This window comes from Kogia breviceps, chromosome X, assembly GCF_026419965.1.
Source record: "Kogia breviceps isolate mKogBre1 chromosome X, mKogBre1 haplotype 1, whole genome shotgun sequence".
Lineage (NCBI taxonomy): Eukaryota > Metazoa > Chordata > Mammalia > Artiodactyla > Physeteridae > Kogia > Kogia breviceps.
In genome coordinates, this window is record NC_081330.1 from 80541975 (window position 1) to 80564252 (window position 22278).

Genomic DNA, 22278 nt, shown 5'->3' on the forward strand with positions numbered 1-22278 from the left:
GGTCAAATTACGTCTCCCCTCTGAAATTTGGTTTCCTTATCTGTAAAATAAGGTCAGGTGGATTAGATAGCTTCAAAGATTTCTTCCAGCTTTAATGATCTGTGCTTACTTTCTGATTAATACTAAGGATCAAAATGATTAAGCATATTATTCAAAACCAGTAGGTAATCCAAATATCTCTTATAGCAGGTTTGGAATGCACAGCGTGATTTTAGGGGGTAATAGACTTGCCTTCCTAATTATATTTAGCTTAGGTTTCTTCTAGGACAACTGAACTGTGTAGGTTGTATTCATTGAGCACACGCTGGTTGCCCACAAGGAAGGGAGCCCTACAGTGAACTGAGTGTCAGGGGCATGCTACTATGAGATTTAGTATTTGTTGTTAAAGAGACATGTTGCATGGATAATTGAGAATTACCTCTTATAGATAAAATACCAGCCTCATAGTTCTGGGAAAGCCTAGGAGGCAAGGGGCAGGCTGCTTTGACACCACAGAACCCCTTCCTGCAGAATTTTAAGTAGCCATTCATTTAATTAATACTACTACTACTGTTAATAAGAATTTAAATGAATAAAGTTTCCTAGTTATTTCATTGGCTTTTCTCTCAAATCTGGAAGTAGTTGAGGAAACTGATGCATAGTGAGATTAAGTGACTTACTCAAGGTCACAAATTCAGAAAGTGGTAATTCCTGGCCTAGAACCCAGGCCTCTTGACAGCAGATCTTTGCAGTTCCTCCAGTGTAGCCTGCATAGTGGACTCTGCGGTCAGAATGTGGTCATGACTCTGAGAATTGAAGAGCCACCACTGACATAGAGCAGAATTCAAGAGGAAACTTTGAAGAAAGGAACAAAGGGACAACCTGGTGGAAAATGAGACATTAAGGGAGGGATTTGTCTGAGGCCAGTTCTTTCTTGTTCTTATCAGTCTTCTATGCTAGTTTCAGGCCTCTGACAAGAACTGAGCGTTTGGTCTTTGAGCATCAAGGTTGAGAGTTAGTAGTAGTGAACAGGGGAAATTATGCATGCATGACAGAGAGACAGCATATGGAAGGCAGATCTTTAGTAGGAGAAAAAATGGCCTTGGGCCACCTAAGAGCAAGCTGTGGCTCTGTACCTACCTTGCTCCCAGAACTTGATCAAAACCCTTCCCCACTAGGCCTCTGTTTCCATGTCACTAAAATGAGGAGTAGATTTAGTAGAAGAATCATGTTCTCAAATGAAATTTGAGCCAGAAACTTCTCTGTAAAACCTGAAAAAGCAGAACTGTTTGGTTGAAATGGGCCTGGGACAGAAGTGGCGGACAGAGTCTAGAGTTCCAGACTTGCAAGTGCAGACCTTATTCATTAGGGGAATTAGAATTAGAAGAGTGGGGAAGGATCTGCCCAGCTCAGCCAGATTGCTTGGAAGATAGGACAACCTTGGATGTAGGAGGCGGGGTGGGGGGGTTGTCTTTCATTTATGTGGCCAGGATTCACATAGAGAATCACATAGGGGCAGAGATTAGAGTACCTTGGAGATCTGCTTGCCTCTCCCCTTCCTGTTTTACAAGCGAGAAAATTAAGGCACTGAAGGGGAAAGGGACTTATCCAAGGTTGCAGTGATGGGTCTGGGTTCCTGAGTCATCAAATCAGGCCCTTGCCCCCTATAACCTGCTACCTCTGCTATAGGGTTCGGACTCTATGCTCTCTTAGCTGTATCAGAGACCTGAATGCTCTCTCAGGTTTGGTTGGAGAGAGAGCTGACGGAGAGGCTGGGAGAACAAGAGTATTATGTAACCTCCTAAAGGGGAACAGGCCTGTCAGAGCCCTTAGGGTGCCAGGCAGTCAGATGCGGGGGGAGCACAGAATCTCCTGCAGACTATATCAGTTCTTCTGAGGCAGGGAGCCCCGGATGCAACACCGTGTTGCTCAGCCATCTACCCTCGGGGTCCAGAGGAGGCTAGCACTGTGCGTCCATAGTCAGCTCTGGGAATAGTTCTGGCAGCTCTGATCTTTCTGTCTGCCTGCCTCCATTAGAGGAGAGAAAGGATGCACCTCTGTGCCTAGCTGGCTGCAGGAAGGATGTGCTAAGAGCCCACCCCCACCCCCTCAGAGTGTGGTGCCTAAAGGCAGCATCTACTTTTAGCTGTACCTCCCTCAGCCTCTCCTCTGCCCACTCTCTTCCTTCCTCCTCCCTCTGTGAACCCTGCTGGTTGACAGGAGGGCTGGGCAGTGGGTGCTTTAGCACTGGGAAAGAGGCATGGTGGAGCCAGGCATCCCTAGGAGAGGCTTTGATAGAGCTGGCACGGTGGGAAGTCTCAGAACAGGCAAAATGATGAGACTCCTTCGTGTTTAGGGCCTAAAGGGAGTGGAGGGATTTATTAATTTCCTTTGGTCCTTGCAACCACCTGAGGTGCTTGTCTTGAGAATCCAGATTGAACTGCATAGGAGGGCTCAGGAAGATTTATTGGATAAAACATGCATAGACACTTTCTCTACTTGGATTTAGAGAAAAGCAACTGGGGCTAGTGGATGCTCGCTTGATTCTTGACTCTCTCTCTCTCTCTCTCACACACACACACACACATTGTCTTAAACTTTTCAGTGGGTTGTGCACATTGTCTCACTTGATCTTCTCTGTGGCCCTGTGAAGTAGGTAAAACTGGGATTACCTGCATTTTACAGATGAGAAAAATGAGGCTCAAGGATGTATCATCATATATTGCCTGATCTGGGCTTAAGCTCTGGAAGTTACAGTGCCATTTAAAGTCATTCCAGACAGCTGTATCTTCTAGAAAAGGGGCGTTTAAGCTGTCTTGAGTCCAATTCCCTCATTTTGGAGGCTAGGGAACTAGGCCCAGAATGAGAAAGGGCTCACCCAAGGAAACACACAGTATGTTTGAAGCAGTACTGGAGCTAGAACATTGCCTTGCAAGGATGTGAGATCCTGGACTCATGAGACTTGCAAGCGGCTCTTGTCTTTCAGGAATGGTAAGGGAAATAAATCTATATGGTATGATAGAAAGCAAAGGATCACTGAACTAGTTGTCTGTCGTTTAGCTCTGTCACCTTGGGCAAGTCACTTAGCCTCTCTGAGTTGGTTTTATTTTCTGTTAATTGAGGCTGATAATCCCTGAGAACTTTCTGAGGCTGAAATCTCTGGGTGACTGCTGTAGTGGAGGGGCCTGACACTTGGTAGTCTCTCTGGAAAGGATTTGTTAGTGAAAGGCTTACACATGAATAAAGAGGGGCCGCAAATATGAACTTAGTTGCTGGGTGACCTTGAACAAATCCCATTGTCTTTGTGCCTCATTTCTCTCTGTTACAACGTGGAGGCCTCTTTTACTTTCCTCCCTTGTAAGGATAGAATCCCTATGTCCCAGCCCATGTCTTGGGTCATTGGTGGGAAGCTGGGATTTTTTTTTTTCTTTATAAGAAGCTTTCTTTTATTTACCCCCAGCTCCACCCACCTGGCAACCTGGCCACACATGGTGCTATGAATACCAGACTAGTTTTCTCTCTCCCTATCTCCTGCAAAGATAAAAGAGGACTGTGGAAGAAAGCCAAAGTTAATTGTGTTTTTATTTAGTGCCTTCTCAAGTCCATCAAGCCAGAATCACCTAGGCACTTGGAAATTAAAAACCAATTCTTTGCTCCCAGGTCCTTAGCTAGAATTTGTGATGAGCATTACTGGATTTCATGATATGATTAAGAGTTATGTTAGAAATCGCAGGCTCTGGACAAATCTGCACTTTTCACATTTATCTGTATCGTTTTGTTTAGAAAATTCTCATTGCCCCGGGGACAGGGCAAGAAGATAAAGACTATTGTATAGTTTTTTGTTCCTGCCACATTTGTCTTTTCTCACAATTCTATGAGGTGAGCAAGGCCAGGATTCTTCCCATTTTATGGCAAAGTAAATTGAAACTATTAGTGTTTCCTCTTAAAAGCAGTGGTGTACTAGAAAGAGCATAGCATATATAGTTAGCTGTTATCAACCCACCCATACCAAATGGCCTTGCGGAAGGAGTTCATTCTAAAGATGCCTTCTGCACTTTGTTTCTATCTATGTCTTATTATAAAAGTTAATCAAGATAGCAGAGAAAACTAGGCAGATGTCACTAGATAACTCTGGCTAGGTTGGCACTGAACCACTAATGGGCAGCTTAGGTACATCTATTTGACCTATGATAAGTCCACCCACGCATCATCCAGTGATGCATGAGAGGCCTTGCCAAATGCAGAAGAATGGGCCTAGATCCTGTGGCCCTTCGTGCCCTGTTTGGAGGTTTTCTCTTTGTAGATTTATCTGGTCGTGCCTTGAGCCTAAAAGCTGGCTTAGTACCATCACTAGTTCCCACAGTCATCCCAAAGGATGGGGAAGGAATGCTTTGGGTAAACCCCATCTCATTTTGCCTGAGCTTTAGTGAAAATTGTATGCCTTTAGGACTTTATCCCTTTTACTCCAGGTGGCTCAGGACACTGGAAAAATGAGTGTGGAATGACAAATGTAGAGAGACAACCAGTAGCTTGTCCAGGGCTAGAGGGGGCTTAGCTAGAATGAGACAGCTGTAGGTGCTAATCCATATGCACATATCTGTGCACTGTCTTTCTGTAGTGGTGGTAGTGGTGGTGGGAGGGACCAGTGTTAGTCCATGGTGCTTAAACTGAGAAAGTCACTGGATGAGAATGAGGAAGAACCCATAAGCTCACTCCCTTACAGTACTTCTTGGGAACCTGCTGTCTGGGGAGAGTCAAGGACTTGCCCAAAGTCTCATAGTTGCTCCTTGATCCTTGTCTTGTCTCTCTGTTCAACTCTTGGCTGCTAGACCTCATATTTTTGAGGCCTCTTCATAAATGGAGTGGTGGCTAATCCTCTTGGGGAAAGCACCTATGAACACCATATTCAGAAAATGACAGATGAAATTCAAACCCATGTCCTCTGACCTGCTTAGAAGCAGATTAATCCAAGTGTCTTAGAGGACACCTGTTAGAAACAAATTGTGCAGGAGGAAAATTAGTTCAGTCTTGCTTTCTATCCATGCCCTCTACCCATACCCACATGTACACACACACACTATATAGGTCACATGTGATGCACACACTCAGACATATGTCAATTATATTTGGGATACACACGGGACACACATGTGGGGTATGCTTTCACATTGACACACTTGGAGCACACACATTCAGTTAACCATAGGGCACACTCACTTGCACACACTTGGCACAGGTAGGGTACATATATACAGACACATATGAGGCATGCTTATGCATTTGTGTGTGGACACACATGGATACATATAAAACATAACTGTATATTCACATGTAGGGCACACTAAGATGCATACTCAGATATACTTCTACCCCCAAGGACACATTCCTAAGGACTTACGTGGACAAACAACTCTCCCACCTTGAGACATGTTTGAACACACCTATGGGACACCCTCTGAGGCAGAACACATTCTACCCCTAAGGCCAGCCAGCTGTCTCAGTCATCCAAGGGGGCAAAACAGGGCACTGGCCCCATCTGGTGGGCCTCTATCACTTTTCTCTGCACCTTTATCCCTGAAATCAGGCTTCAGGGGGTAGTGAGCTCAGGAATAAAATGGATACTCAAGGTGGCATGTGTCATAGCAGGTTCCACCAGTCAAACAAAACTTAGAACTGAGCCCTGAGATGCTGACAGGCAGATGGAGAAGATAAATTGGCACTGATCAATGCAGAAAGCTTGAGCCTGCTCCTCTATCCCTCAATGTAGTTACAAACCATTAGGGAATGATATGATTGTGAAGTAATATCCTAGAAAACCTAAAGTAACTGAATATTAAAGTTTTTTTTTCCTTGGGAATGAAGTAACAACTTGGACCAGAGTAAGTATAAATTGTGGGTGGGAGGGTGTGAGGGGAAGTAGTAAGATGCATAAAGGGGGGCAGAGGCTCAGCCTCTCCTTGGTCAGTGGTGGTAGGAGAGAACAGCCACATGCTTAATGACCACAGCCCTGCCCCTAGGCACACCAGCTTAGGCCATCTGGCCCCACTAATGGGGGCTATTTTTAGAGTTTCTCAAGCTAGAAACCAGGTCGGGGTGTCCTAGGAAGGCCTTTCTGGCCCTTAGTACCAAAGGCTGGAGCTGGAAGAGGGGTCCCTGGACTGGGTCTGGGTGAAAGGTGGGAAGCAGTGAGACCGGTGGCCAGAGTATGCCAGGTCTGCCCTGGAGCAGCAGCCTCAGAGCCCCAGTGGATTACTGTTGACTGTGACAGCCTCATATCTGTTTCTGAACTTTGGACTTGGGATCAAGAAACACAAATTTCAGTTGCTATTCTGCCACTTAGGGTATGTCTCAGTCAGGTCCCCTTCCTCTGTCTGAGTCTTATTTGGTCTATAGGTAAAATCGTCAGTATTGTCTCTCAGACGCCGGCAAGGCTCAGAGTTGAGAAAATGCTTTGCAGATGTATTTGTTCTTCACCAACAGATCTGTACTTACCCTATCCCTAAGCTGGTCTCGATGCGTGCCAACTACTGAGCCTGACTTACAGAGTAGCAGTAGAAAAAAAAAGGCCAGAAAGGGGGCCAGGGAGAGGCAACCTCATGATGTCAGGTTGGTCAGAGTCATTCTTGGATCACCCTCACTCATACAGATGCTTTTCAGTGCCACGTCAATCCTTTCCCAGAACACCGGTTGGCAACATATAGGTGATCATATAGCTTTGGCTCCTCAGGAACTCTATGTAGGGAAAGTGGGGAGCATCAGAAATAGGGTCTCCTTCCTAAACTAGAAAAGGCAATCTCAGATGTCCTGTACCTGCCACCTGCCAGAGTAAGTAGCCTCGAGTGCCAGTACTGGCTCTGATAAAGTGTCTTAGTCAAATTTCTGTGCCCAGGGCCACTTCACCTGCTTTGTTGAAGGGGGTGGGTTGGGAACTAGACTATGTAGCACAAGTTCAGTTTTCTCCTCATCCCATAAATTGTGGGCAAATTCCTTCTGAGTCTGTTTTCTGGTCTGTAAAATGGGCTTAACTGTTAAGTTTCAGGATTGTGGGGTGTAAGAATTCATGGTGACAAAGTATGTGAAAAGTGCCTTGTAAAATGTTGAACATGTTTTACTATTATTAAGAGTTCATCCAGGGTGTGATTACAGGTACTTTGGAGGTAATCTAGGAGCTTATCTTCAATCTATTTCTCAACTCCTTACCCCTACCCTTTTAAAAGTAGTATTGTCTCCATTTTTCAGATGGGGATACTGAGTCTCAGAGAAGGAGGGACCAGCCTGAAGATACAGGATTAGGTAGTGGTGGATTCAGGTCTAGAAGCCATGCCTTCAGAGTATATTCAGTGTTCTTTCTATGGCCCCAAGCTACCACCCAATGAATTCCAGAGCTAAAAGGAAGCTGCTGGTGGCAACTTAACATATGTTAAAAATTTAGCTTTGTCTCTGACACATAGCAAGGAAGAGGGGCTCTCTGAGGCCCAGCCTTCCCCAGAAGTGTCCTGCTTGCCCACGAGTGGCACACTGACTGACCTGTCATCCCTTCCACAGCAGCTCATGTCCTACTTGTCTCTTGCATATTGGAAGCAGTGAAGCATTGGAGAAGATTCTAAGCTGTTGTGAGAGGGAATTGTGCTGCCCATTTAATTCACTTCAGGAGGATCCCTGAAGGCACTTGATATACCTTGGCCACCCCCACCTCCTCACAGCTTCCTGGGCACAGAAACCCTGTGTGACTGACCTGCCTAAGGGGTTGGCCCTAAAGGTATCTGAAGAAATAATGTTTAAGGGCCTTGGTCTGTGGAGTATTTTGCCAACTCTTGAGAGATGATAGTGGAAATCCAAAAACCAAAGCTGGGAGGGTCCTTTGAGACCATCTGGGCTGACTCTCACCTGGCCTTGATGTGTACATTAAAACCCAGCTATGCTGACTTTTTCTCCCTTAGTGTGCTCTTCCTTGTACACCAGAGACTCGCAAGCTAGGCCATATTTCCCAGAGCCTTTCTAGCTTGTTTATTTTTGCTTTCTCAGCCCAGGAGAAGGGTGGGTAGGTACAATGAGACACAGTGGTGAGAGGAAGGAGATGGAAGAGTCTGTGGAGCTCAGGCCTTGGGGAAGAAGGCCTTTTGTGTCTTTTATCATCTGTCCTGCCGCTAATACATTATTTTCCTGTAGCTCACAGATTGGCTGTGGGAGCCTAACCCAAACTGTTGCTATTTTCACTTGTGCTGCTAAAATCTGTGTAATGACTACAGTATTGGCCTTTCTGGGGGATTGGACAAGCAATGTCAAGGGTTAGGAAACTGGAAGAAAAAAGGAGAGAGATGCCTTCTGTTCTTCAAATTTGAGAAACCAGAGAGGTGAATAGGGAACTGTTAGTCGCTAAAGCCCTGCCAAGAAGCAGCCACACAGTTTCTTCAGCTCTCTTGACCCTAGATACCTCATTTAAAAATTACTTTATTTTTGACAAGGAAATACATTCACATGGTTCAAAATGTACAAGAGGGTGCACAGTGAAAAATCTCACTCTAGCGCTGCCCTCCAGCCACTTGGCTCCTTCTGCAGAGGCCATCAGTGAGTCATTCCAGAGAAATGTTCTATGGATATATAAACATATATATTATTTTTTCTCTTTTTTATGGTAATATACACACTGTTCTGTACCTTGCTATACCCTGAAGGTTCTGTGATCCTGTAGGAGCATGAGGATACGCTGTGGAGAACAGAGGTTAAGAGCCCTGGTTCTAGAGCAAAACTACTTGGGTTTTGCTTCTGGCCCTGTATGACCTTCAGCAATCACTTCATCTTTCTGAACCATGGTTTTCTCATTTTTAAAATGGGGATCAAACAAGTTAGTATATGTAAAAACTTAGATTCGTCTCTGACACACACTAAGTACTCAATAAATGATAGCCATTTTTTATTATTAGAAAAATATTGGACTGTGAGTCAGAAGATTTGGGTTCTCTTATTGCCTCTGCTCCTGCATTACCTGAGGGACTTCCTTTGTCCAATCCTGTTTCTTCATCTTTAAAATGAGGTCTCATCCCTACTCTTCTTACCTCCCAGAGTTGCTGGGAGGATCTAGTGAGCTCATGAATGTGAATTGAATATGAAAGCAACCTAGAACTATAATGTGTTTAGCACATGGTAGGGGTGCTGCTTACTCTTTTCTGGAAGCTGCTTTAGGTGGCTTGAACCCAGTGGCCTGAACTGTGTGGAGAAAGCAGTATTCTTCCTTCTGGCAGTGGAACCCAAAGGCCATTCCTGTACTAGAGTTCTATTCTGGGTAGAGGTAGCCCATGGCAAAAATTTGAAATAGTCGAGTTTTGTCTTCTGACCTTTCTTATCCCACCCCCTCCCTCTTCTGCCTTCCTTGTTTCCATGTCTCCTTCAACTCCCCTCTGTCTCTTGACAAAACCTGCTTTTAGAAGCAAGGCAGCAGCATCTGTCAAAGACAACCACAACTTTCCATTTGAGATAACCTAGTCCAACTAGCTCAGGGAGGAGTTATATCTGCTTAAGTTCAACACTGCAAGTCAGCAATCAAGCCAAGCCTGGAGCCCATTCTTCCCATCCCACTTTTTTCACTAGCATTTTCATTTTAGTATAAATTTGAAATTCAGATTCCTTAGCAAAGACATTTGGTGATAAAGGAGATACTGGAAGTGTCTCCACCTAACCTTCATACTGAGGTGTTCTTACCCCTTCATTTCCAGGGAGGGTCAGATTTGTTTGGGGCCCTGAGAAGAGGGTGAGGCAGGTGCTGGATGTAGTATTCAAGGGGTGACATCTGTAGAGCAGAGGGAGGAAAGAGCACCAGAAAATGTCTAAAACTGATTTCCAAAATGAAGCTCATGGAGAAAATATTAGAAGTTCTTTATATATTAAATAGTTAATCTCATCATTTAATTTCTATTTTTGTGGAGATTTTTTATAAAACACATACTGCATTAGTAGCATTTAGATACTGGGGTAGGTGTTTATTTTTTTTTAACCTATTGACAATTTTTAATCAAAACAATTGACAACTGTCCTTCTAAAAGACTGTAGGCTTGGTTTCTAATCTTGGCTCTGCTGCTGACTAACTTGACACATTAGGTAACTTCCTCTTACTAGAGCCTCAGTTTTCTTATCTGTAAAATGTTGGACTGAACTAGGTGTCCTACCTCTTGGGAGTCTCCAATCCTGGCCTTCTCTGAGTATAATAATCTACTCTTTCAGGCTTTTGAGCCCGAGACAGAGTCAAGAAGAGTTGGTTCAAGCCCTAGCATCTTCAAGCCTTAGCATCTTACTGGATGCTTTATCCCTCAGTCAGCTTCCCTGTGTCCCTTCCCTTCTTCACCCCCACCTCCTCCACCTAGCCCAGACAAGCAGAGGATCTCTTATATAAGCCTACCTGACCTACTTGAAGTTCTTTTGTTATAAGCACAATCACTTTTCCTGCAGACACAGACCGGTTGCTATCCTTCCTAGGCCCTGAGGGTGGGTCTGATTGTGCTTCTCATGTGTCCTCTTTGGCAGCCTAGGTTTAGATGTTGCATCCCTCTTTCCATAGTCTTTAAGGACACAGTCTGAAGGGGAGCCAGCTCAGCTAATTTGAGTCCCCTGCGGCCTGATCTAGTGAATGCTCACTGACCACTCCTGCTCATCCACCATTTGTCATGTCTGCTGGGAACCCAGGACTGTGCTAGACTTTGTCAGGAGAAACATGACCCACCCCTGAACAGGAAATGCTCCTGATAAGGACCAGAAACACTGCTAAATGCCTTGGCCAATGTCTTTTCTCTTGCAGGGAGCAAAGGAGAAGAGGGAAATCAATAAGCTACGGGAAACCATCTTTCACTTTCTGATGGACTGTTTAAATGCAGATTTCTCTTTTGGGCCATAAGGACTCCCCAGGAGACAATTACATTCTCCTTGGAATGCCTGCCAAGGCTAGAGCCTTTGCAAGCCTGTGTCCTGGGTGGGCATGCTCAGTAGACTTCAAGGTGGTTTATGTTGATTGAAATATATTTATTTTTCCTCTCTCTTCTCTAGATATAGGAGCATGTCACAGTGCACCTTACTAAATGCTGTTCCTGTTCTCACCACCTTAGACCAGATGGCCACATTTAATACATTAGAACTATTAGTTCCAACCTATCTCCTCCTCTGCTCCTCCCCCCACCTACAGTCCTCCTTCCCCTACAAGATTTTAACACGACATCTGTCAGATGGATAAAAAATTACTTTCCCTTCTTCTCTCTGCCTTGCCCACCCACCCTCTGGCTATGGTGTTGATGAGTATAGAACTATACATGTGGGAGGCACAGAGGACAGATTCCTCATGTAGTTCTAGCCCCCTCCTCCTACCCTTCTGTAAACCTAGAGGAGCCCCACCCCCACCCCTTGGAGGAATGCCAAGGCTGGCCTTCAAGTCACAGTCCAGAAAAATTTAAGGCTTCCAGGGTTGGTCCCCATTGAACCACATAAAGAAATTCAAGAACCCAGGTGCAGGGCCCAAGATGGGTCTAGGTCACCTCAGGCATTTGGGGCATTTTTAGCCCTCTGCCTATCCCCTAGGCTTGCCCTGGCCATCTTTTAAGGTATGAAGGAAAGAAGAGACCCAAATGGGTGGCTGGAACTTAGTACCCACAGCACGTCCAAGAAGGGCATGATGCCCAGAGCAGGAATATTTTGGAGATAAGGCCCAGTCTGGTTCAAGGCAGAGACAGACTGGGGTCAGAGTAACCTCCAGCTTGGGATGAATTGCTTCTGACTCAACTCATGGAGAGAGCATTGCTGAGTCAAATTTTTTCTAATAATTTGTCTCTTAAAGTATTGGGAGCTGACTTGGGTAGATTGAACACAGCTCTAAGAAACTGTTTCTAGATTGTAGTGTAGAGAGATGCTGCAAGCATTTTCCATTAGGGCCATTGGGGGCCTCAGTGTTGAAGGTCAGGATGGGGGTGGGAGTGGGTGTGCAGGTGCAAATAGTCTCTTCAAGCAGACTGGGAAAATCCTCCTAGACAAACTTATAATTCCTTAGCCTGCCTGGAAGCTGACACAAGAAGGAGAAGCCAGGAGACAGAGTTTCAGAGATTCTGGTTTCTTCTGAATGGTCCAGGGCAGTAACAGGAAATTCTTGTACTTCAAACTCTGGCTCTAGAAAGTTTAAAAGACTCTTGGTCTCAGTATGGTATATGATTTAGAATCACTTGGTCTGCTTGTTAAAAGTGCTGGGGTGATTCTGAGCAGAGGGTCTGGGGACCACAAATCGAGAAACTGGTGTAATGAATCAGAGGCACCTGAATAGTGCCAAAAAATCCAAAACAGCTTGACAGTAACTTTTATTCCCAAGATGCTTTGAAGGTGCAAGCTGATGCTTATCAAGTTGGGAACTATTCTGGTATGGGAGACTTCTCCAGCCAACAGTATCATGGTTGGTGGTCTGGAAACATTTCTTCTCTCTGACCTGTGCAATACTTGGCCCAGTTGGCTGCATTTTCTCTAAAGGACTTATTCCTTCAACAAGACCAAACCCTTAACATCATAAACTTTGGGGCAGCATCTGGGTCTTACTTCAGAAACTCCTGGGCCCATTAGGTTGAGCTAGTGGCTGAAGTTTCATACCAGAAAAGTCCATTGCTAAGGTCTACAGCAAACAAGCAACTTCCCTTACCTCATATGTTTGATCACCGTTATAGCTGAGATCACTTTTTAACTTCTTTTGGAAGAGGTTTAGAAAGAGGTGTTATCCTTTGTTATTAGTCTGTGATGAATGAGAAAATGTCCTGGATGGCTTCATATCTTAAGACGCTTGCCTGGGTTTCCCAAGCTTTTAGGGGCTGACAGGTGTGAGTTGGCTTGTGACATTTTGGTCTCTGGGTGAGGTGGTCTGTCTTGCTCTTGCTGAGTGACCTGCATCTACGATCACCTTTCAAATCAAGCCAGCCTAGCTGGGGTTCGTGTCTCCCAGTTGTGGCTGAAGCCAACCTTCATTTTATTAAAATGAAAAATGGATGGTACAATAGGATATTGAAGAAAGCCAATGCCTAATGACTCAAAAATCACATGCCCAAACCAGGAAAAAGATGATCATATCATGAAAAGTGACAGTATTTGCATACTTCCTTTTAGTACATTTAGAGCCATCATCACTTAAATGCATTAATTATTCTGCTCAGAAATGAAATTATTTAGTTATGGGTGATAGCAATACCCTGATTAAAGCTGAAACTAGCTAAGTGTGAACTATTAAGTCATAGGGGAAAAAAAGTAATCCTTATGTTTTTTTAAAAAAATTCATGTTGTTTTTTCTTACCTGACATCTCTTCTTTCCCTGATAATCACTGAGCATCTGCAAAGATCTTCAGCAAAAACCAGCCCACCCCAGAAGCCACCTGGTCATAAATCCTACCAGCAATGGATTGGCCTATAGGCCACCTGGTACATGTTATACAAACAATTTCTTTGGCCCCATAGAATATTCTGCAACCTGAACAGAAATACTCAGTCTGTTGCTGTGTTCTTCCTCTGGGCTTGCCTGGTTTTAGGGCTCTGGTCATAGAACTTTAGAGGCTAAAAACAATGTTGTTCATTATAGATTAAGCAGATGTTTTAGATTTACTGTTCACAAGTGTACACTCTGGAGAATAACACCCTGGTTGATAACTTGAATAATTCCACATTGTCTAATATCTTCTTCTTATCCTAGGTAGAAATTAGTGAAAGAGTCAAGGGAGAGAAAATACAGGCTGGAGTCATCAGGGACAGGGTTAAGGAGCAGGTGGGCCAAGATCCTATGGCAAGGAAGAGGCAGCATAGCTCCAGTGTCCCTACACTTAACCATGGCCAAGGGAATGGCTGAATCAGAGGCACAGAGGTAGGAGTTATCTGCCTGCAAGAGACTCAGTTTGACTAGAGTGGAAGATCCCTGCCAGGTTCAAGACAAGGATTGGATCCATAGATGGGGCTAGATTAAGGAGAACTTTGAGAGATTGACAGTAGAGAATTATTGAAGCTTCTTGAGCATGGATAGTGGCACCAGCAAATAAGTTTTGAGAAGTACAATTATTGAGTAGCTTGAGGAGGAAAGACACCTGTGAGTAGCAGGAAGGCCAGTTGGGAGGCAACTTGAGGTGATAAGGGCCAGACCTAGGATAAGACATTGAAAAAGAGGATAAAGGGTTATATCTGAGAGAGATACATGTAGAAGAAAGAAACAGCACACCCAGAAAAGTTATCAGAAATGGGAAAAATGAGGAAGGAGGGGAATGAGGCCTTATTATGAGTTTTACATATGTTTTATTGGAGGCAGTAGCAGGCCCCCAGGGAAATGTGGAACAGGTAGTGGGAAATAGGAACTGGAGGTACTAAGAGCCGATGTCATGAGAAAGATGATTTATCTGAGGAGCTACATGGAGAGAACAAAGAGTAAATGTCCCCATTGACTTTTGAATAGGGCAGTCAAGGGCTAAAGTGGGAAACCCATTCCTCAGTTTTCCCAGCCAGTCTGACTGGCCTGTGCTTTAATGTGTCACTAACAATGCCTGAGTGAGTTATATTCAAAAAGGGACTAGTCAGTGCCAAGTTCTCATTTTCCTGAGTAGAGAGCAAAGAAAACATACTGTCAAGCACAAAGATGGGTGAGAAGAAATAAGCTGCAATAATGAAATTCCTGTCCTCTGCAAAGCTCAAGTGTTACCCTCAATAGAAAGCCAGGGCTGGAAAGGACTTGAGAAGTCATCTATTTGATTAAAGTCTGTAACTTGATGGATAAAGAAACTGAGACAGGTAAATGGACCTATCCAAGATGATCCAATGAGTTACTGGCAGAGCTTCCTCCAGTAGCCAGTCTTTTGGTACCTCCCCGCTGTTGTTGGAACAGTCTGGTTTACATCTTTCCAGAAGTGGGTGAGATTGTTGTCCTTGAACACTTTAGGCAAGATAACCAGAGTCTGTTTATAAGGCCATATGAAAGGGACATCTAGTTTATTCAGGAGAGAGAATAAAATCCCAGCCTATTTTAGATGTGCTTAAACGGAACAAAGGAAGGAATCTTGTTTTTGTCCATGCCTAGCTGTAGAGGGAGGGGACCTTCTGAGAGGATGGGGGCAGGTACCAACTGAGAAAACCTTATAGAAAGGCAAAACTCCTTCATACCCCTCCTTGTCCCCTTGTGAAGCTTCTCAAAAGGCAGGCCTGGCTCAGCTACTTTCATGGCAACTGGAACATATGCTATTCTGAACAACACTTTTTTTAACCTTTCCCTCTTCTGCTTCTTGCCATTAAAATTCTAGTATTTCTGGCAGCCACCCAGGCTAATTAAACAACTCTTTTGGGGGTGGTATTGCTCAGCTAGAGGGCAAGAATATGAAGGGGAAGGCAAGTGGTACAGCTCTGGAAAACTGGTGAGGGCTTTATTTCTGTGTTGGCAAGGCCTGGCATTGGGAATGCTCCTTACATGACCCAAAATACCCATTCTCAGACATATCAACCACTGAAGAATGCCTCCTAGACAGGCAGGGAGCCCGACCTGTGGGGGTGGCATGGGGATCCTTGGGAGAATAAGGCATCAGGAGAGGCATGGGTAAAGCCTAGGCTGGAAAGATTCTCTAGGGCAGTGGTTCACCAAGTGTGATCCCTGAACCAGCATTGTAGGCATCCCTTGGGAACTTGTCTGAAATGCAAATTCTCAAGCCCCACTTCAGACCTACTGAATAAGAGACTCATGGGGCCTAGCAGTCTGTGTTTTAACAAGCTTTCTAGAGGATTGAGAACTACTGCTTTAGATCATTCACAGGGTGGGCTGGTCTCCCTGGAGAGAGAAACCAGCTGGGAGACCTCTCTCCCTGCTATCTTGGCAGGTAGCATTGGGAATTGGCAAAAGCAAAGCTATACAATAAGCTCAACTAGAGATTCAAATCTGCTCTACCACCTACTAACTGGGTAACTGTGGGCTATTTGGTAATATCACAGGTTATCTTCAGTAAAAATGGGGATGTTAATGCTTACCTTGGAGAGCCATAGAGACTAAGATCACAAAAGAAACTCTCTTACCCAATGCCTGGCATATGTTTTCAACAAGTGTAAGTTTCTCTTCCTCCCCCCTTCCCTTTCTTTCTCCCTGTTTTAGTTTCTTCCTCCCTTCTTCCTTGCCTTCTTTCCTTCCTCCTGAAAGGGCCCACTGGACACTCCAAGTTAGCTGTAGGCACATTCCTCTTTGTTGATCAGAGACCAGCCTGAGAGATCAAACTCCCAATGCCTACAGGGTATAATGATCATATTTCCAGGTTAAAAGTCAGGGCACATGGGTCTGATAACAGATGTGTCTATTTGTAGGACAATGGGATAGAATATTTGAAATTAGAATTCCTGGGAAATATAGATAAAAAGGAATTGGATATCATTCCTTCTTTAAGAATTATATCAATATTATGACTCTTCCCCCCTTTATTTTCTTATTCATGTCCAAAAGTGTCTTTGGTTTGGGGATGCAGAACACTGTATGTCCCACTCACTGGTAAGTCTGAGCAAGAACCAACCTATATTTAGTCCTGTACTCGAAATGCCCTGATGATTGGGAATTATTTTAGAAGTCACATCAGCACTGTCCCAAGGCCAAGAGCTATTTGGGTACCTTGCTGGAGTAACCCAGTACCACCTTCTGGCTTTATGTTGGGCTTGCAAGATGAAGAAGTTGGGATAGTTGGGAAATTAGGGATTTTGGGGTGGGATAAACCAGTTATAAACAAGAAATAAAGAACTTAAGCCTTGATATAGCCACTCCTAAATGGACTTTTCTTGGCTTTCTTCCTCTTATAGGTAGCTCTGTACTATTTGATAATTTGATCAGCTCCTACTACTTGAAACTCTTGTCCTTGATTTTTATGAGATTGCACCCCTTGGTATCCTAACTATGTTCTGACAGCTCCATTTTGGTTTGTTTCTCTGGCTCCTCTTCTCTTCCTTGCCTCCCATTATTGTTTTCCTGTTTCTGGCCTTCTTTCTTAGCACTTTCTTCCAGGGCAAACTTCCTTGGTTTCTACAGTTTCTTCTGGGACCTTTTCTCCCAAACCTGTATAACTATCTCCCCTGATCTCTCTTGAACTTCAAATCTACCTGCATGTCCTGCTGGCCCCCAACATTCAGCATATCAAAGAGAAAACTTGTCATCTCTTCTCCTCCAAAACCATTTCCTCATAACTTACCTCATGCTTTAATGATCACACTTAGGATTGAACTCCCTCTACCAAATCAACTTTGACCTCCTCCTTTTCCTCAAAGAAGATCTAAATACCTTCAAACAGGTCTCCAGTCCACCCTTCTAGCTGCCCTTCAATCCCACTCTTCCCAGCCCTTTCCAAACTCCACTACCTATTTACCATCAAATTTCCCATAGCCTTCACCTTTGAGACTTTACTCTGCCTCACATGCCTTTCTTGTTCCCTACTCTGTAACAATCCTACCCATTCTTTAAGGCCTATTTCAGTGCCCCATAAAACTGTTTTAGAGTCCAATAGCCACACATGATCCTTCCTCTGAAGTCTTGTACTAGGCCAGAGTATACCAGGCACTGTATGAGGCACTCTACATCCAGAACTCAGTTCACCTTCTCTACAATTCTGCCTGTGAGGCATGTATTAATATCCCCATTTTGCATATGAAGAAACTGAAACCAAGGGTTGTATAGCTTGAAAGTCTCATCCATGGCTTTTGTGATATTGTACTCCTTACATGCTGACAGTTCCATTTTGGTTTATTTATGTGGCTCCTCTTGTACTCCTCACCTCCCATTGTCACTGCTACTTTCTAAAGTAGCAAAACCCAGAATTGAAGCTAGGTTTGCTTGCCCTTAACCACCTTTGCATACTGCTTGAAGGGCATTCACTGTTGGTACCCAAAGGGCCCTTGATCTTCAGGTAAGGACTATGGCTGAATCACAGTAAGCAGATCCCTGCACATAGTGGGAATGCACTCAATGACTGTTGGGTGGAAAATGGATGAGCAAAGTCATATTTATGAAAAATTGTAGCAAGTTAAAAGTCAATCCTGTATACAAAGGGGAGATTTAAAACTAATTTCCAGCAGCCCAAACTTAAAACATCTCAGAGGATAGGGGAAGAACATTCCCTTATTCCTGCTTGCATTTGTGACTAGAGAACACAGGAGCCCTATACAGCTACCAGCCCCTTCTGGATTGCCCTTCTCTCATTATCTGCACACACATCTGTCAACTCTTGGTTCAGTTTCTTACAGCTTGTGAATCAGGTGGAGGTGTAGAATTATCCTCACTTAACAGATGAAGAAAGTGAGACTCAGAGGCAGCATAGTTTATAAGAGCAGAGGCTCTATAAGAGCCAGACTGTGCCTGCATTTGAATTATGACTTAAGTACTTATTGGCTGTTTGAATTTGGGCAAATTATTTAATCTCTCGGAGCTTCAGTTTCCTCGTCTGTAGGATAGGGATAATAATAGTATTTCCTCAAAGGGTTGCTGTGAGGATTAAATGAGTTGATATGTGTAAAGTGCTTAGAATAGTGCCTTACATATATTTAGTGCTCTATATTAGCTAATATTATCATCTTTATCATCCCTTCTTTAGCAGGTCTTAAATACAAGTGTTCTTTTTCCACATTCTCTATCTATAGTGTTATGTTTGGGAAAAAATGGTTCACTAGACTGGTCATCTGGTGACCTTAGGCAAGTCACTCCTGCTATATTACACCTGATCTATAAAATGAGGGATTAAGGGTGATGATCTTTGAAGTGCTGCCTAGTTCTGTTGTTGATTCCAAGTAGGCAGTGCCAACAAGCTTGCCAGTTGGTTTGTGGCCACTGGGTCCTATCCAGGGATTGGCCTTGTCCAGGGCATAGCTGGACTTTGTGACTTTGCCTAGGCAGGTCAACTGGATGAAATGGGGACAAGAATGAGCCAAGTGCTGCTGGGAGAATCCAAGCATGAGTCCCTCAAAAGAAGACTGCACTGTAGAAAAAGTACAGGCAGTGGAATCAGCCAGATATGGGACTAGGGTAATTCAAACAGCATCACAGATAGAGTCCTGAGCAGAGCATTGGTAAGTGATGCCAAGATGCTCTTTGACCCTTGATAAAATAATGGAATATTACTCAGCCATAAAAAGAAATGAAACTGAGTTATTTGTAATGAGGTGGATAGACCTGGAGTCTGTCATACAGAGTGAAATAAGTCAGAAGGAGAAAAACAAATATCGTATGCTAACACATATATATGGAATCTAAGAAAAAGAAATGTCATGAAGAGATTAGTGGTAGGACTGGAATAAAACACAGACCTACTAGAGCATGGACTTGAGAATATGGGGATGGGGAAGGGTAAGCTGTGACGAAGTGAGAGAGTGACAGGGACATATACACACTACCAAATGTAAATTAGATAGCTAGTGGGAAGCTGCCGCATAGCACAGGGAGTTCACCTCTGTGCTTTGTGACCACCTAGAGGGGTGGGATAGGGAGGGTGGGAGAGAGGGTGACGCAAGAGGGAAGAGATATGGGAACATATGTATATGTATAAATGATTCACTTTGTTGTAAAGGAGAAACTAACACACTATTGTAAAACAGTTATACTCAAATAAAGATGTTAAAAAATTAAATTAAATTAAAAAAGGAAAACTGAGTATAAATATAGGAAGAAAAAAAGTCAATGATATATCTTTAGACTATAAGCCCTCATGGTGCTCTGAGTTGGAGCTGTATGTGCTTATCAAGCTCTAGCGGCACCCTGTTGGTACCCATCTTTGGCAGGAGAGGGGAGACTTCTTTGTGAAAACTTATTTTATTGAGGCCAGTGACCAGCAATTCTTCTTCTCCACTGAGGCCAGAACAAGAAGATATTGACTTTTAGTGTAATTGGAAGAAAGCAAGTTCAACATACAAATGAATCTCCTCTTAGGGGCACCAGTGACTGAAGGTGGCTGTCCAAGTCTTTCTTTGGGGTTGAAGAATGGAGCCATCTGGTTTATGATATTATGAATGGAGTTCTGTGAGTTCATTTTAGCTTATTAGTAAACATTGGTAGTATGGCATGATAGGTATTTGTGCATATACAGTCAGAAGACTGAGCTGCATAATTTATTACATGTGTGATTGGCCAGAGGACCAGGTCACCACTCTGAGCCTCAGTTTCTTTATCTTTAAAATATGGGTAATAGTAAGATCCAGCTCATTCAGTAAGGATAAAGTGATGCAGTAGATGTGAAAACACTTTGTGAACAGTAAAGCATGAGGTACTTTAAAGGTGACATTATAAAAGGTCCTATTTGAAATCTCTTTTACATCCAAGCTGAGGACCTCCCTCTATGGCTAGACCCCTGAGCCATGAAGGATGCCTCATGCAGGAGCTAACCAACAGAATACCCTAACTAAGTCAAAAGATCAGTGTGTGTGTTTTTCCTATGTGTGATGTGTTATGCATTAATATCATGACCATAGGGTTATTCTCTGGATGGTATGTTGGAAGGCAGACCTGTGTGAGAGGATGCATGTTCCATATTCTGTCTCTGTTATCTTCAAATTGTTTTGACTTGGGTCTTGTGGAGCCATAATTGCCTTGGGGTCCTTCCTTAAAGTAGGCTGATGGAAAAGATGACTTCTAGATGACATGTTCAGCAATTCAGTTCTGGGGAAGGAATGTTTGAGTCCTTTGCCTGACAAGACATATGTTCTCTATTCTGGAAATTGTTCCTCCAAATGCCAGAAAGATTGATGACCCATACAGGCTGGAACCAGTTGGGGGAAAAAGAAGAATACATAACACAGTGGTCAGGATGGTAGCCAGAGAGAAACTAACTATTCCCCCACACCCATCCTCATCACTGTGTGTAGACAAGTTCATGAACATATGTGGGTGTGTGTTTATGTGACAGTGGCATAGATGTCTGCCTGACGCTACGTGGAGCCAAGTCCTCTGGCCACAAATTCTAATGACCAAGGTTAGGCTCTGTGCATAGCCCCTGCGTTGCTGAGTGAAACTGAGCTTACCCCTTAACTTGCTTATGGCTCAGTTTTGCCATCTATCAGATGCAGAAGTCAACCTAGATTCCCTGTGTATATTACAGGGTGGTTGTTTAAATCACTGAGTGAATCTGTGACAGTGTCGAGTTTCTTGGGAGCAAGGCATCACAGAATGCCATATTCTTTCATACCTGTGAACACATGACCTCTCTGGATAGCATCATGTGTGGGTGAGAACAGGAGCCTGCAGGACTGGGGTCCATTATATGTAAGGAATGCTGTGGTCTGTAACTCCTGAGGGTGGGGTACAGTAGGATTAAATAATGTATCACCAACTCTCAATTGGACAGTTCCAAAGAAGAAGAAGAAAGGGGGAGGAGCACAGAGAATTTATAACAAATATGCTCGAGCCTAATTTTAGCCATTGGTTTCAGACTCTCCACCTATTCCAGATCCAGGGCTGCCTTGAAGTACCAAGGAGAAATGGATTGGAGCTTTTTCTTCTCTAGGGAAGGAGATCTTGAGTAGGGATAAAATCATGAGGCCTGTGTAGTCCATATACACATTCTGGGTCATTCTACCCACTGGCTAATGGAGAGTTAATAGCATTATTTGTCTTGTAGTCCAGTGGAACTTGCTCTCCCAATGTCATCTTCATTACCCTACCCTTCATCACTAATATGTGAGTTTTTCCATAAGTAGTAGAGATTTGGGGAGGGGGGAAAGTAAGGTAGCTAGATGTGTGGACTGAACACATTCTTATTTTGTCTCCTAAGCTGATCACTGGAGATTCCATCGTTAGTGCTGAGGCAGTATGGGATCACGTCACCATGGCCAACCGGGAGTTGGCATTTAAGGCTGGCGACGTCATCAAAGTCTTGGATGCTTCCAACAAGGATTGGTGGTGGGGCCAGATCGACGATGAGGAGGGATGGTTTCCTGCCAGCTTTGTGAGGGTGAGTGTCAGCCTTCACTCTCCTCTCCTGTCTCCTTGGTTACTTGCCCCTGACCTCCCCCTCACCAGCCCTTGTTCTCCTCCTTCCCCTTCTTGTGGCTCCTCACATTTTTCCCCGTGTGTTTGGTCACCTACCCAGGGCCCGGGCTTCCTTTAATCTTTGCCCTTCTAGTTTTGAGACTTTTTTTCTCTTGTTTAACAATCCCCACCTCCTGCCTCCCACCTTCTACCCACTGTGACTTTGCACAAATCACTTCCCTTTTTGCCTTGATGGTTTTGAAGATGCTTTTAACTCTATATTGCTATGAAATTTTACCTTTCTTCTCTCTCTTTTCTGCTTTCTTTCTTTTCCTTGCCTCCTCTTTTTTTAT

The 22278-nt window shown here is 43.9% G+C and overlaps 1 protein-coding gene across 11 annotated transcripts in view; it reads left to right on the top strand.

The window, feature by feature from the left end:
• The window catches only part of ARHGEF9 (Cdc42 guanine nucleotide exchange factor 9), a 248507-nt gene that overhangs the window by 31511 nt on the left and 194718 nt on the right, over nt 1-22278 (top strand). For 6 of the 11 annotated variants that reach the window (XM_059050989.2, XM_067023131.1, XM_067023133.1 and 3 more), the window contains exon 2: nt 21729-21908. The exons of 4 other annotated variants lie outside the window; for them this stretch is intronic. In XM_059050989.2, coding sequence (XP_058906972.1) covers nt 21729-21908 — 180 coding nt within the window. Of the gene's footprint in view, nt 1-21615; nt 21635-21728; nt 21909-22278 lie in introns of those variants that run through there. One more of the 11 variants, XM_059050994.2, reaches the window with a different exon arrangement.